The 16,115-nt window shown below is 34.0% G+C and overlaps 1 protein-coding gene across 1 annotated transcript in view; it reads left to right on the top strand.

Annotated features, from left to right (window-relative positions):
* AFG2A (AAA ATPase AFG2A) overlaps nt 1–16,115 on the top strand; it is a 312,707-nt gene that overhangs the window by 92,027 nt on the left and 204,565 nt on the right. The window contains exon 14 of the mRNA XM_012784173.3: nt 2,606–2,732. Coding sequence (XP_012639627.2) covers nt 2,606–2,732 — 127 coding nt within the window. The remainder of the gene's footprint in view (nt 1–2,605; nt 2,733–16,115) is intronic.

The raw sequence follows: 16,115 nt of genomic DNA, 5'->3' as shown, positions 1-16,115 counted from the left end.
AATAACATGAATCTTTGATTTATCTGTGGTTTCACAAAAATTGCCCTAACAAAAAATTAGAAAGATAATCACAAGCCAATGTTCTGTTCCATTGATCACTTTGTCTATTTTTTCACCCATACTACAATGCCTCAATTTTATAGTAAGTCTCAAAGTTGGGTAGTGTCAGTCTGCTGACTATGTTGTTGTTCTTCAATATTGAATTTGCTATTCTGAATCTTTTGACTCTCAATATAAATGTTAGCCTCATTTTGTCAATATTCACAAAATAACTTGCTGAGGTTTTGATTGGGATTGCATTGAATCCATAGATCAAATTGAGAAGAATTGACATCTGGACATGAACATGGAATATCTCTCCCATTTATTTAGTTCTCCTCTGATTTTTTTTATTTGAGTTTTTTTTTAATCACAGTGTCTTTCATAACCATAAATCTCATTATGTCACGTCCCTGTTTGAAACGTACTTTAACTTTGTCATAACATCCAAGCTCCATAATTTGGATAACAAGGTCTTTGTTATTCAGCCTTGGTTTATTTTTCTATGCTAATCTTTTACATGTTCATCTTACTGCTATACTGAGCCATTCTATAGTTTTTTCAGGTTTTGTATTCTATATTCCTCTCCCTCCCTTACCATTTACCTGTATGGTGCATACTAATTTTTCAGATTTTAGCTTAGAAATGATCTTCCCTGGGATAGTCTACTTTGACTCTCTGAAGATCTATCCATGCTACCTTCCTTAATGCTTTGTAGTGTAGAATCACAACTAATTAGCAGAGTAGATAGAATTAAAGGCATCATATGTAATTTATTAGCTACCTGTAATATTTAATATGCTTATAGTAATTATGAAAGTAGCTTCTAGAGCTTTTGCTAATAGTGTTTGTGACAGTTACTGCCATGTGGAAAAGTTATATTGTGGAGGATTTATAGAATCCGTTTATTTAAAATGTTCGAAGTTTATTCTTAGATAGAGTCAGATAAGCAAAATTGTGTACTTGCAGATTAGCTCCTTGCAGAAATTAGTGCGCACCAAAACAATTCTCATTGACTTCCCAGGTACTCCTTGTTCCCAAATATTTTAAACACTGGAAAGGACCATTTAAATTAATAAATTGACATTTTAGTTTATGTAACAACCTCATGTGCATTTGATTAGTTTGAGTTAGAGGCTACTCTCCTTTGGATATACAAAGTCAAATTTTTGAATTTATAATGTCTGTTGAAGTCTAAATACTGCTATTTAGGGTTCCTGATTGCCTTGCTATTAAATAAATTACATGATGACTACACTGAGGTGCTCTTGTCTGTCATAGGTACTAAGACAAAAGTATGGGGTGTTCTATCTCTCCCCCACCCTAAATGCATTTGATTGAATTTACATGTTCAATACACATAAATGTTATTTATCTCTATACTCATCCACTCAGATATTTGTTGTATATTTCTCAGTTCTCAGTAGGTCTTAGGAAACTCAAGCTATTGCTAATGAGAATTGTTGTTTGGGGGTTTTTGATTGTGTGATATCAGGATTTTGTTCATTAGTAGGACATGTTGAGTTTACTTGTTAAAAATCTATATCAAGGCTGGGCGTGGTGGCTCACGCCTGTAATCCTAGCACTCTGGGAGGCCGAGGCAGGCAAATTGCTCAAGGTCAGGAGTTTGAAACCAGCCTGAGCAAGAGCGAGACCCCGTCTCTACTATAAGTAGAAAGAAATTTATTGGCCAACTAATATATATAGAAAAAATTAGCCGGGCATGGTGACGCATGCCTGTAGTCCCAGCTACTCGGGAGTCTGGAAGGCAGTAGGATTGCTTGAGCCCAGGAGTTTGAGGTTGCTGTGAGCTAGGCTGATGCCACGGCACTCACTCTAGCCTGGGCAACAAAGTGAGACTCTGTCTCAAAAAAAAAAAAATCTATATTGAGGTATTTTTTATGGCCAAAGGAAATAGGCTTAAAGAGTAATGTGTGTAGTATTGGTTTTTTAATTGACCTGGTGTATAAACCAAAGGAAAAACATAATATGCTTTCTTTGCCTGTTTCTTCACAAGTGAGGACTGTGGTGACTTCCTACCTGCTGATGTGTTAAAAAATACTTGTAATATTTAAATATATTAAGAAACATCAGAAATACCCCGTGTGTTATCAGGGTGTAATGAATTTTTTGTTTCACATAGATGTTAAGCTTCATGTGAGAAATGGATTTGTATCTCAAGTTTTTTAATTCCCAATTTTTGTTAATATATTTGCCATGTAGAATGTAAGCATTGGTTAAGTTAAACAATTGTCTATGTATCTGATGAACTTTTAAAAATAATCTTACATCTTGCTTTTTAGTGCTTTTATATCTGACGTTAATTTGCCATTTCAGTTTTGGAAAGGAAATGAACGTGTTGGATGATGGAGGAGAAGAAATAACTTGAATACAGTTAGTTTTTCTATATAATAGTCCCATAAGTAATAAATTCTTAAACATGCACTTTATATTTTGAAATAGACATCATTTTTCTTCTTATAGAGTATAGAACCTTTAAAAAATAATAGATATAGTATTTGGGGATAAGTAATCAGAGTTTTTAAATTATATTTTTAAAAATCAGTTCCTTAGGTGCTGGGAATGTAGCCGACCGTGTTTTGGCTCAGCTGTTAACGGAAATGGATGGGATTGAACAACTAAAGGATGTGACAATTTTGGCAGCTACTAACCGCCCGGATAGGATAGATAAGGTAAGAAAGACTGCATTGTGGGCATTGTAAAATCTAGAACTGGATCATTTTATTTTATCCGCTCTGTTTCTTTCTTTCTTTTTTTTTTTTTTTTCTTTTTGTCAAATTATTTTCTAACCAGTTTTTCATTTAGAGGATATTGAAGGATGTGAAGCAGTTTCATCGTGCTTTGCTAGATACCAACTTGTCTGAGTCCAGTGAGACAGAACACCCTTGCACACAAGTTACATGAAACAGATTTATTATTTATGGATAGGCAGCAGGAGACAATAAAATCCTAGGATTCATTACAAGCTAGTTCCCCAAGGTTGTGGAAAGCTGCCCTGGGTGGATGGAGTCTTGACTGCATGTGCCCACTTGCGCTGCAGCCAAGGGACCCTGGAAAGCAGCCGTGCTGGGATGATTCACCTCACTGGGCTAACATGTTGGAGAACATCCTGTTTCTGATGGGGGACTGGAAAAGAGCCTGGTCTGTTTTAGCCAGTCCCTCCCTATCTCAGGATATTACATTCCCAGCATATTCTACAGTTATTCTTAAGAACTGCAAAAGGAGAGAACTGGGTTGGTCCAAGACCACTCAGAGACCACTCTTGCAAACTAAAGGAAAATGGAGAGAGCAAAAGCTTTTATTTATGTTTTTATTGCTTATGGTTCAGTATTAATGAAACTATTTCATAATTCTTCAATGTCCCCTCTCCCATTATTGCATTATACTTTCAGTATATTTCTCTAAAGAATTGAAGTTTTGAAATTCTTTTTTTATTTATTTCATCTAATTTATTCATCTTGAAGTTTTCCATATTTTCATCTATAGTAAATTTCTAGCTATTTAGTACTAGTTTAGATCTAAGTTGTCATTAACATGATAACTTCTAGAAGTCTTGTCCTAACCATTTCTTTCAAAGAAATTAGAGTAAAAATAACAATGCATTCTGTTTTCCCAAGAGGTTACTTAGGCTAGAAGTCAGAAATAAAAAAAACAAGCTTTGTGGCCCAGTAGACATTAAAAGTTTAAATCAATCATAATTCTTTACTTTCTGAAAGCAGTTAAGGAAAGTATGCCAATTAATCTTTAATATTTTTTTTTCTCTTAGAACTTAGAAGTTATTCTTTAATATTGTTAATCAAAATTATGTGAAGCATCTTTAGTGAGCTGTAGTGTTATCAGAGCTGGAAGTCTTCCATGGTCATTTTCCAATTTCAGCTTTACCATCTTTTCACAAGACTTTCATAAGTGTTTTTCTTATTGTTGCTGGCTTTTGTTTTTTTTAAAGCTGCAGGTGTTTTCACTTCTATGAGAGCAGCTTATTGGTTTCAGCTTTGGGGATGGAGGATTAGGAGAGATGAGAGAAGAGGTTGGTCAGTGGTTGTATGCATATGTGGGTCTTTTATTCAGATATTTATAAGATAAAGATTGTCTCTCTCAAGGATCAGCAAACTATTGCCTATGAGCCAGATGTGGTCCACTATGTGTTTTTATATATCCCATGATCTGATAATAGTTTTTACATATTTAAATGGTTGGAAAATAATTTTAAAATAATAAATTTCAACATGTGAAAATTATTTGAAGTTCAGCTTTCTCCATAAATAAAACTTTATTGGAACACAGCATGCTAATTTGTTTATGTGTTATCTATGACTGCGTTTGCACTGCTGTAGTAGAGTTGAGTAGTCACAGTAGAGACTAATGGCAAGTAAAGCCTAAATTATTTGCCATCTGGACCTTTGAAGACAAAGTTTTCCAACCATTGATTTGTCCTCGTAAGCTTTTAGAGGTTTAGTAGTCTTTAATGTGTCTTCATACATAAGCTGCAAAGTTTTTCTTTTCTTTTTTAAACAGAATGTTTATTCATTTATCTATTTTAATTGACAAATAAAAATTAGATATTTTTATGAGGTACAACATGTTTTGAGAGATATATATGTGTATGTATATGTGTATATATATGTATATATACACACACACACCCCCACACATTATGGAATGGCTAATTCAAGCTAATTAGCATATGTATTACCTCACATACTTACCATTTTTTGTGGTGAAGACACTTAAAATCAACTCTCTTAGCAATTTTTAAGTAAACGATATATCGTTAACTATAGTCACCATACTGTACTATAGATCTCTTGAACTTATTCTTCCTGTCTTAAATGAAATATTTGTATGCTTTGACCAGCATCTCCCCAATGTCCTTTGATCTCCAGTCCCTGGTAACCATCATTCTATTCTCTGCTTTTATGAGTTTGACTTTTTAAGATTCCACATATAAATGAGATTATGCAATATTTATCTTTCTGTGTCTGGCTTATTTCATTTAGCATGATGTCCTCCGGGTTCATCCATGTTGTCACAAATGATAGGATTTCCTTTTTAATCCAATTCTACGTTTGTGTCCATTTTATCCATCTTTATCCATTAACCTATTGATGGACACATTGATTCTATATCTTGGCTATTGTGACTAATGCTGCAATGAACATGGAGTGCAGATATCTCCAGGATTATACTGATCGTTTCCTTTGCATATGTACTTAGTAGTGGAATTGCCAGATAATATAACAGTTCTATTTTTAATTTTTTAAGGAACTTCCACAATGTTTTCTATAATGTCTGTACTAATTTACATTCCCACCAATAGTGTACAAGGGTTCCCTTTCCTCCATTTCCTCACCAGCACATATCTTTTGTGTTTTTGATAGTATTCTAACAGCTCTGAGCTGATATCTCATTGTGGTTTTGATTTTCATTTCCCTAATGATTTATAATGGTAACCTTTTTTTTTTTTAAACTATACATGTTGGCCATTTGTATGCCTTCTTTTGAGAAATGCCTGTTCAAGTCCTTTACCCATTTTTTAATTGCATTGTTTTGTTGCTATTAAGTGGTTTTGAGTTCTTTATATATTTTGGATATTAACCCTTTATTAGATGTTTGGTTTGCAAATAGTTTCTCCCATTTCATATGTTATCTCTATACTCTGTTAAATGTTTTCTTTCCTGTGCAGAAGCTTTTTAGCTTGCTGTAATCCCACCTGTCTATTTTGCTTTTGTTGTCTGTGCTTTTGGGGTCATATCCAAAAATAGCATTGCCCAGACTAGTGTTACAGGACTTTTCCCTCTATATTTCTTCTAGTAGTTTTACAGTTTCAGGTCTGCATTCAACTATTAAAAAAAAAAATTATTTATTTTTTTAAGACTAGTCAAGTTCAGTAGTGAGAAGAGGGGAAAGTATAGAACAAGTTCAATCTGTGTTTGTGAAAAATTGAGATACTCAACCTTTGGACCATTTAATTCTTTAATTCATTTTGAATTCAATGAGCCACAAAGTTTTTCTAAAGATGTATTAAAAATGTTTTTATTGCATAAGTTTTCTGAACATACATTATATCATAAATTGTATATATCAGAAATATAATGCTGAACTTGATTGAAATAAATCAGTAATAGTAGGAAGGCTGTTTTAGCATCTTTCAAGTATATCCCATCTTTTCTTGAAGGTTCTCTTAGTATTTAATTTTTTAAAATGTATTTGCTTGCACTACATAATTAATCTTTCCAATTGAATGATTCCCAGAGCCAATAAATCTACAAATTTTATATGAGTAATGTAAATATTTGTTCATGGCAACTGAATCTAAAGCTCCATTTGTTTTTGACTTTTTACAGTTGTGAGTTGAACGTTCTTTTCAGTATTTGTCATCATTGGGACTTTCAGGCTTAAATATTTAGATTTTGAATGATCCTGTGTTTAGATATATTTGTTTGGTAAATATTATTTGATGAGGTCAACTTGTGAATAGAAGTATGTTTAATTTTCTGTTAGAGTTATAACAATAAAATACATACTGTTTTCAATACCCAAAGTCTGAAAGAAACTAGTTTTTTCAAGATTGGAAAGAACTTAGAAGGCTCCATAGTCTAGTTATCCTTCTGATGCGTTGATCCCAGTTATAAAATTCCTACCCATAATTCCTCCATCCTTTGGTCACTTACCTATACGGAGGGGGAACTATTATTAACTCATGAAATAGACGATTTCATTTTTGTGTCAGACTATTAGGAAATTCTTTCTTCTGATGAACCAGCAGCTACTTGTCTCCCTAAACTTTCTACACAATTGCCTGATATTATTCCAAAATCTGTAAAGAACAGTTTTTATCCCTATATGGTTCTACATGGTTCTTTATTTTTGAAAACTGTTATTTGTCTTTTCTTTACATTCTCTTACTAACCAGGCTTTTCTTTTCCAGTCTTGACATCTTGGATTATTTCATGTGGCAATCTTTTTCCATCTTCAGCATTCTGATCCTTTTTTTCTGAACTATTGTTCATTTGTCCCATTCTGAAATTATGGCATCCATAATGAATATATTATGATAAATTGTGATCTGATACATACAGAACTTAGTGAGACTCTTCCTGCCTTTAATATAAATACTACACTTCTGCTGATACATTCCAGAATTGTGTTAGTTTCTTTCCCAGCTGTACACTGGGATTACTATTGAATTTAAAGTCATCAAGTACAAAACAAAAACAAAAGTAAAAAGCCCAGGTCTTCAGAGTCTGCTAAGTAATAGCTTCCACGCCTTAGACTTGTACAATTAATAGAAGTCAAATCTCAGAAGTTGAGGCACAGTACATATCTGCTATACTGGTCTTCCTCTAAAATCCATTCCTCTAAGTTTCTCCTGCTTTTCACAAGATTCCCAGATAGTCTTTTTCTGAAGTCCAAGTGATTTCCCAGTAATTTCTATGGCTGTAGCTGCAAGGACTTCAGGCCTTAGGAATAGAGGAATTAATATTTATGAAATTCATTTACTGGATTTGATCAATCTTTCTAACTTGTCAAGTGTGGGATACTGTTTCTTTTATTCTCTATGTGTCTCTTTATGTATTGATAGAGAGGCACTGTGGATATTAAGTACCAAGAAGAATTTATAGAGCTTTCTTACTTTTTGAAAAGTAGTTTAAACCAGGTGTCCTCAAACTATGGCCCGCTGGCCACATGTGGATGTTTTTGCCCGTTTGTTTTTTTACTTCAAAATAAGATATGTGCAGTGTGCATAGGAATTTGTTCATAGTTGTTTTTAAACTATAGTCCGGCCCTCCAACAGTCCGAGGGACAGTGAACTGGCCCCCTGTTTAAAAAGTTTGAGGACCCCTGGAACTATCTGGTTTAGGATTGCCAATTTAGGTGAGCTTCATGAAACATTTAATTGGCAGAGATCATCGGGATATTCTGAAGAGTTACTAAAAAGAGCCCCTGAATAGAAAGGAGGATGGTTAAGATTATTTATCGAAGAAGAACAGTTGAAAGTAAAATTCTCATAATTTACCTAGAGAATACTATCTGGGTAAAGATAATAAAGAATATTTTCTGCTTTCTGATTTCTTTGATGGAAATAGGTAAGAGTGAATAGCGGTAAATTCATTGTTAAACTTCCTAACTCTGAAGTTTTATTATATATACTGTTAAAGTGAAGAGTTCAGCATTAATTTGGTTTGAAATTTGTAGGTATTTAAAACCTATTTTATTTTCTTTTAGCTTTAAAATGATGATAAAATGTGTACTTAATTTCCTGAGTACTTATTTCTAAGTTTATAGCTGCAGTTTCATGAATTTGTGATGTTACAGTTACTGCATTATATGAGGAGTTGTGTAATATTCTTCTTTGAATTTTTTTGCTTGTTCTGTTTTGAACACAGCCCTTCTCAAAGTTTAGTATTTCTAGATGAGTTTTTGGAAAAATGAGTCTAGAAGAAAATGAAATTGACACATGTAACAGAGGAAAAAGATGTTAGGGACCAGAATGTCATAAGCAAAATGTGATAGAAAGGCCTGAAATTGACAATGAGAAACAAGCAATGGAGAAATTAAGGCAGGCAGACATATGCAGGGATCTTAGTTTCTCATTCTAGCTCTGTTACTAACAAACTATATTACTTGAAATAATTTAGCCTTTCTGGGCCACTGTTTCTATATCTATCAAAATATACTAGATAATCTCTGATATATCATTTAAGTTCTGCAATTCTCTTATTTTGTGACACAGTCATGCAATAATAGAGATTCTAAATGCTACATAAAAGGTTACTATTTATCGCACAAAAGCTCTAAAAAGTTTCTGAGGATTTTGTTTTCTGTTTTGTTTTCTTTTCTTTTTCGGTACCACCTTCCCAAACTTTCTTGTTATTGAAAAGTTCCTTTCTTCAAACAGATCATAAAGCAAGCAGACATTCTCCAGGTGTGCAAAAGCGACTTTTCTTTTTAACCAAGTGATTTTCAGAAAAAGGGGGAAAAGGCATAAATCAGCCTTAAGGCTGTTGTTGTGTAATAAAAACCTTAGTTGACAGTTGAAGAACACCTTAACTTTTTCATTTAAAATTTATTACTCTTTGAAAAACGAAAACTTGTTGAACTGCATATTTTCTCCTTTCACAGATGTCTACCCAATGTCTAATATTTTGGTTCTATTTAATATGGTTTTAACTATTTTTAAAAACTACAAATTTAAAAATAATTTTTATTTAGAACAGAAATATCAATATCATTATTTGAAGTTGAATAACTTTTAAATCTGAAAAACCTCTTCTCTTGTATTATAATGCAATACAATATTTGGGAACCAGTGTTTAGTGTAGCCAGGTGCCAGATATAAAGCCATATATTGAATCTTTTTAAATCATTAGTAGAAAAACTAATTTGGTGATTAATTTAAAAATTCATAGAGAGTTTTAACAAAAACGAAGTGCCATTTTTGTGCCTGGCATTCACTGTGTATGTGTGTGTGTTTAGAAGGGGTATGAAAAAGTATCAGGGGAATGTGTAATAGAAAACTCAGTTCCTTTCTTTATAATATGCACAATCTGATTTTAAGCACATATAAAGTTTGATGCATTAAAATATCAAAACATGAATAATCTAAACATGCATCAGAGTAGATTTGGGAAAATGGATCTTAGATCTCATACTTTCTGGCCTCTATTGTCTTTATTCTCTATTTGACAATAAATTTAGTATTGCAGTTACTCTTTTTTGACACAAGATGGTGATGCTCACCTGAAATGTTTCCTGAGTACAGGCTCTACTGCTTTTAGAAGCTCTCCTTCATCCAAAGGAAGAGCAGTTTAATGAAATGAATGGAACTGGCTTTGCTTTAAAAAATAATAGTTAAAATTTGTGTCTGTATGTGTATGTGTCCTACTGTATGATTTATTTAACAAATCATGATTCAAGTTTTAAGTATGGGTTTAAGTATCAGTTTGAAGCACAATAAAATGAGGTATATAGGGACGGGGGAGCTGGGAATATTGGGAAAAGGGAAAGTTGAACAGTGGACAACTAGCAGTCATTAGGTATAAGTACTTTACATGTGTTCTACGCAACATCAGTGTATTTCCTGGTTCAATGAATTCTGCAAGATTGTAAGTGCTATGTGTGTGTGTTTGTGTGTGTTCTCTCTTAAAAAATTATGATGTATCATTAGCCTGTATAGAAACTTTAGTCACAATTTAAGTGAAGTTACCAGTGTTTCAAATTTCTAAAATAAAAAATTGCTTATGTAGTTAATTATATACTTATCATAGTGTCCACCAGTCTAACTCCTAGGTATTTACCCAAGAGAAATGAAATCATTTGTCCATGCAAATACCTATATGTAATGTTTACAGTAGCTTTGTTTGTCACACCTAAACAACCATTCTATTTATATGACATTCTGGAAAAGGCAGGACTGTAAGGAAAGAAATCAGATCTGAGGGAGGGAATTCACCATACAGTAGCAACTTTCTGAGAAGATAGATATATTCTATATCTTGGTGGCATAGCAGTTATTAGAGGTGAGATACAGGCATACCTCATTTTATTGTGCTTCACTCATTGTACTTTGCAGAGATTATGTTTTCCTTAAATTGAAGGTTTGTGGCAACCCTGGGAGTCCCTTGGCACTGTTTTTCCAACAGCATGTGCTCACTTAACATTTTGGTAATTCTTACAATGTTTCAAACTAATCCATCATTATATATCTGTTATGGTGACCTGTGATCAATGATTATTGACATTATTACTATAATTGTTTTAGGATGCTACAAACTGTGCCCATATAACCACAAAATTACCTGACAAATATGTGTATTCTGACCACTCCACCAACTGGCTATTCTTCCATCTCTCTCCCTTTCCTTGAGCTTTCCTATTCCCTGAGACACAACAGTACTGAAATGAGGCCAGGTAATAACCCTATAAGGGCCTCTAAGTGTTCAAGTGAAAGGAATAATCTTATGTCTCTCATTTTAAATCAGAAGCCAGGAATGATTAGGCTTAGTGAGGAAGGCATGTCGAGAAAGGATGAGAGAGGCCAAAAGTTAGGCCTCTTGTGCCAAACAGCCAAGTTGCGGATGCAAAGAAAAATTTCTTGAAGGAAATTAGAAGTGCTACTCCAGCGAACATATGAATGATAAGAAAGGAAAACAGCCTTATTGGTGATATGAAGAAAGTTTGAGGGGTCTGGATAGATTATCAAACCAGTGATAAAATTCCCTTAAGCCACATCCTAATCCAGAGCAAGGCCCTAAATCTTTTCAATTCTGTGAAGGCTGAGAGAAGTAAGGAAGCTGCAGAAGAACAGTTGGAAGCTAGCAGAGCTTGCTTTGTGAGGCTTAAGGAAAGAAGCTCTCTCTTTGATATAAAAGTGCAAGGTGAAGCAGCAAGAGCTGATGGATAAATCAGCTCTCCAGTAGTTTCTCCAGAAGATCTCACTGAGATCGTTTATGAAGGTAGTTACACTAAACAACAGATGTTCAGTGTAGACAAAATAGCCTTCTATTGGAAGAAGATGCCATCTAGGTCTTTTATAGTTAGAGAGGAGAGAAGTCAATGCCTGTCTTCAAACCTTCAAAGGAAAGACTTACTCTTTTGTTAGGAGCTAATGATGGTGGTGACTTTAAGTTGAAGCCAATGCTCATTTACCACTTTGAAAATTCTAGGGCCCTTAAAAATTATGCTAAATCTATGCCTGTGCTCTATAAATGAAACAACCAAGCCTGGATGACAGCATATCTGTTTACAGCATGGTTTACTGAATATTTAAAGCCCACTGTTGAGACCTACTGTTCATAAAAAAAAATTTCAAGGTATTACTGCTCATGGACAATGGCCCTGGTCACCCAAGAGCTCTGATAGAGCTGTACAAAGGAGAATTAATGTTGTTTTCATGCCTGCTAACAACATCAATTCTGCAGCCCATAGAACAAGGAATAATTTTGATTTTCAAGTCTTATGATTTAAGCTATACATTTTATAAGGCTATACTTGTCATCGTGATTCCTCTCATAAATCTAGGCAAAGTCAATTGAAAACTTTTTGGGAAGGATTCACCATTCTATATGCCATTAAGAACATTCCTGATTCCAGGGAAGAGGTCAAAATATCAACATTATCAGGAGTTTGGAAGAAGCTGATTCCAGCCCTCATGGATGACTTTAAGGGATTCAGGACTTCGGTGTAGTAAGTAACTACACATGAGGTAGACAACGAGAAGTGGAGCTTGATGATGGCACTGAATTGCTGCAATCATAATAAAACTTGAGCAGATGAAGAATTGCTTCTTATGAAAGAGCTAAGGAAGTGGTTTCTTGAAATTGAATCTACTCCTGGTGAAGATGCTATGAATGTTGTTGAAATGACAGCAAAGGATTTAGAATATTACATAAACTTGGTTGGTAAAGCAGTGACAGGGTTTGTGAGGATAGACTCCAGTTTTGAAAGAACTTCTGCTGTGGGTCAGATGCTATCTAACAGCATCACATACTACAGAGAAATCTTTTATGAAATGAGCATTCAGTCAAAATGTCTTGTCTTATTTTAAGTAATTACTACAGCCACCTCAACCTTCAGCAACCACCACCCTGGTCAGTCAGCAGCCATGAACATCAAGGCCAGACGCTCCACCAGAAGAAAGATTATGACTTGCTGAAGGCTCAGATCATTAGCATTTTTTTTTTAGCAATAAAGGATTTTTTAATTAAAGCATATACATTTTTTTAAACGTAATGCTATTGCACACTTAATATAGTGTAGTATAAACATAACTTTTATATGTATTGGGAAACTAAAACATTTGTGTGAATTGCTTTATTGTGATACTTGCTTTACTGTGGTGCTGTGGATTGGACCCATGATATCTTAGAGCTATGCCTGTATTTGTCAAAACCTTTTCAACTGTAAAACTAAAAATATTGAATTTTACAATGTGTAAAGTAACCTCAAGCTTTTCCACTAAAAGAACACACTAAGAAAAAAATTTTAATTGAAAATATGAAGGAAAATTTCAGCTTTATTTCAGCAACAATTTCTTCTCACTTGGAAGTTACAAGGCCTCTTGCTTCTCAGCCCTTTTCCCAGCATTTGATTGTTTTTGTATAATCCATTTACATGGACCTCACATTATTACTGCCTCAGTGGGCTCAGAACTACCTTGGCAAAGAAGAGAACTTTGCTTTCAAACCATACTACCTGGCTTCAGGGCACAAGTAGGTAGCATTTTAGTACTGTAAAGATTCTTAAAGAATTTGGTTTCTTAGTAAACATTTGACTCGCAAACTAGGGATATTATAAGCAAATCTTTTAGAGAAGTTATTCAATAATGAAAGTCACTTTATTTGTTATGTATATATTTAGGACGGTTTCTAATCCAATTTTCATTACAATAAAGAATAACTAAAATTATGGAAATGTACTTCTTTTTCCTAGGGCTAGATTATTGTTTCCTGACAGAGGCAGTGCAGGTGAATGCCTTGTATCAGTCATTATGTTGCATATTAAGTAATAGTGTTTACCTTCTTTTATGCCAGTAAAATTTATAGCCTAAAAGTTAGCATCTTGTTTCTTCATTCATCAAGATATTTGGTGACAGACTGGGTATCCTAGCTCAGCCTGTAATCCCAGCAACTTGGAAGACTGAGGCTGAGGATGGCTTGAGCTCAGGAATTCAAGGCTGCAGTGAGCTATGATAATGCATGCCACTGTACTCCAGCCTGGGTGATAGAGTGAGACCTGGTCTTTAAAATATATAAATATATTTGAAGACCCATATTCTAAGGTATGTTTTGTTATGGAAAAGACAACAATAAGCCCTGATTATAAGATTTGTGCCTTTTGGAAATCTTGTTACCATAACACTTTTTTTATATTAAAGTACAAAAAAGAGCACTTGTATTAGAATAAAAAACAAGAAAAGTAGTAGAAGTAGTCTGTTAGTCTGTTTGGTGTTGCTATAAAGGAAAGGAAATACCTGAGGCTCAGAAATTTATAAAGAAAAGAAGTTTATTTGGCTCATGGGTCTGCAGACTGTACAACATGGTTGCCAGCATGTGCTTCTGGTGAGGGCTTCTGGGGGCTTCTAATCAAGGTAGAAGGGGAAGGGAGAACAGGAGTGTTACAAGGTGAGAAAAGGAGAAGGTGCCAGTTTCTTTTAAACAACCAGTTCTTGTGTGAACTAATAAAGTAAGAACTTACTTATTATTGAGGGAGAGGGGCACCAAGCCATTCATGAGGGATCTTCCCTCATGACCCAAACACCTCCCACCAAGCCCCACCTCCAACACTGAGAAATAACTTTCATCATGAGATTTGAGGGGCACCCAACATCCAAACCATATCATATAGTACCTTTTATCTAAGCAGAAAGGTATAAGCTTGATGTGGCGTGGGCCGATAGACCTGGTTTCTTAAAAAAAGAAAAAAGAGAAAGAAAATGCTAAAGTTTGGGGTAGGTGAGCAAAATCATATTTTTATGCGTATCTAGGATATTTTTAGATTTTTTAAAGGGTCTTGTTAATTTCAAATTTGGGGCTTAATGCACTCACCTTTTTTTTTTTTTGGATGAAATATGTGTGCTTTTTCAGAGGATAGTGGAGGCCTGACATTTTGAATATAATGACTTTATGAGGCTTATTTATAAATTCTGTGTCAAACTTAATGTGTTTGAGTTGATTGTGTATTCAGTATTACAGACTGCTTTTGCTGTTGCATTTATAAACCAGAGTTCAATCTCTGATATTTGCATTATTTTATTAGATGACTTGGGTAAAGAGAGAGGGACAAAAAGAGACAGAGGAGAGAAAGGATGGGGTAGAAAGAGGGCAAAGCAGTATATGTGTCTGGGTTGTTGTGTTTATATTTTGTCTTTATTAGACAATGAGAATTGGAAAAGTAACCATTAGCTAATAGATGATAAATTTATTTTTATACTTCCAGGAAAGTTTAACAGAAGACTTAAGGCAATTAGTTAGATACAAAGTAAGCTAAGCAGAGGTTGGAAAATTACTGTATGTCTGCCTTCATCGATACAGTTTTATTGGAACATAGCTGCATGCATTCATTTACAGTTGTTGTAGCTTTTGCATTTCAATGGCATGGTTGAGAGTTACTACCTAGACTCTTTGGCTAGTAAAGTGAAAATGTCAACTATCTGGTCCTTTAAGAAAAACTTTGCAGACTGCTGAGCTAAAGCGTTTTGGACCAAAGGTGCTTTGTGTTTATTGGCTTGTCTATTTAGCTCCTGTGTGCCTAGCAATATGCTAGGCAATGGAGAAACATACCCTACAAAACCATTAGATTTTCTTTTTGTTACCAGTTATTATACAGCTGCAGAAAGCTAATAGTAATTAGAACTAGGAAATATTCATATGATAAATCTCACTTATCTGAAGCAATAGTCATACTGAGCCTCTTAGGAAAAGGATCATCTGACTGTTTTCATCCAGCAGAGTCTAACCCATTTTCTCTTTTATTCTCCTGTTATCTTTTAATACTACTCAGTTATTTTTTCTGTAGTGTTTATTACCATACAGTTTACTTATTTAAAGTGTTTATTATTGTCTGTCTCACCTTGCTTCAGTGCAAGGGGACAATTTTTATTTGTTTTGAGGGTTTTTGTCTGTTTTGTTCACTGATAGATGGAGGTACGTGGAATACATAGTAGGAGTTAATATGAAAGAGACCTACTTTTCAGATTCTTTTTGTTGACTATTAATATATTAATGCATTTGGAGAGCATCAGCTTTTTCACTAGTCTATAATTTTGCTAATTCAAAGTATACATAATTTTCTAAGCTAAATTATATATCTTTTTGATTTGTTTTCTGTGTTCTTCATTGAGAAAATTAGTATTTTCTACATTTTTAACTCCTCACTTTATCACTAGTTATATAATATATAGGTATTTTTTTTTCTAGAGATGATAAGTGTTTAGTAAAGGGTAGTTCAGTAATTATTGAATGGAAAAACTCACACTAATGATTAAAGCTTGTTTACTACTTTGATGACTTTAAGGAAATAATGTGATTGAGAGTTTAATCACCATTAGATTATTT

This window comes from Microcebus murinus, chromosome 15 (genome assembly GCF_040939455.1).
Source record: "Microcebus murinus isolate Inina chromosome 15, M.murinus_Inina_mat1.0, whole genome shotgun sequence".
In the NCBI taxonomy this organism is placed as follows: domain Eukaryota; kingdom Metazoa; phylum Chordata; class Mammalia; order Primates; family Cheirogaleidae; genus Microcebus; species Microcebus murinus.
The sequence above is the reverse complement of the archived record's forward strand: the minus strand, read 5'-3'. Positions and strand labels throughout refer to the sequence as shown.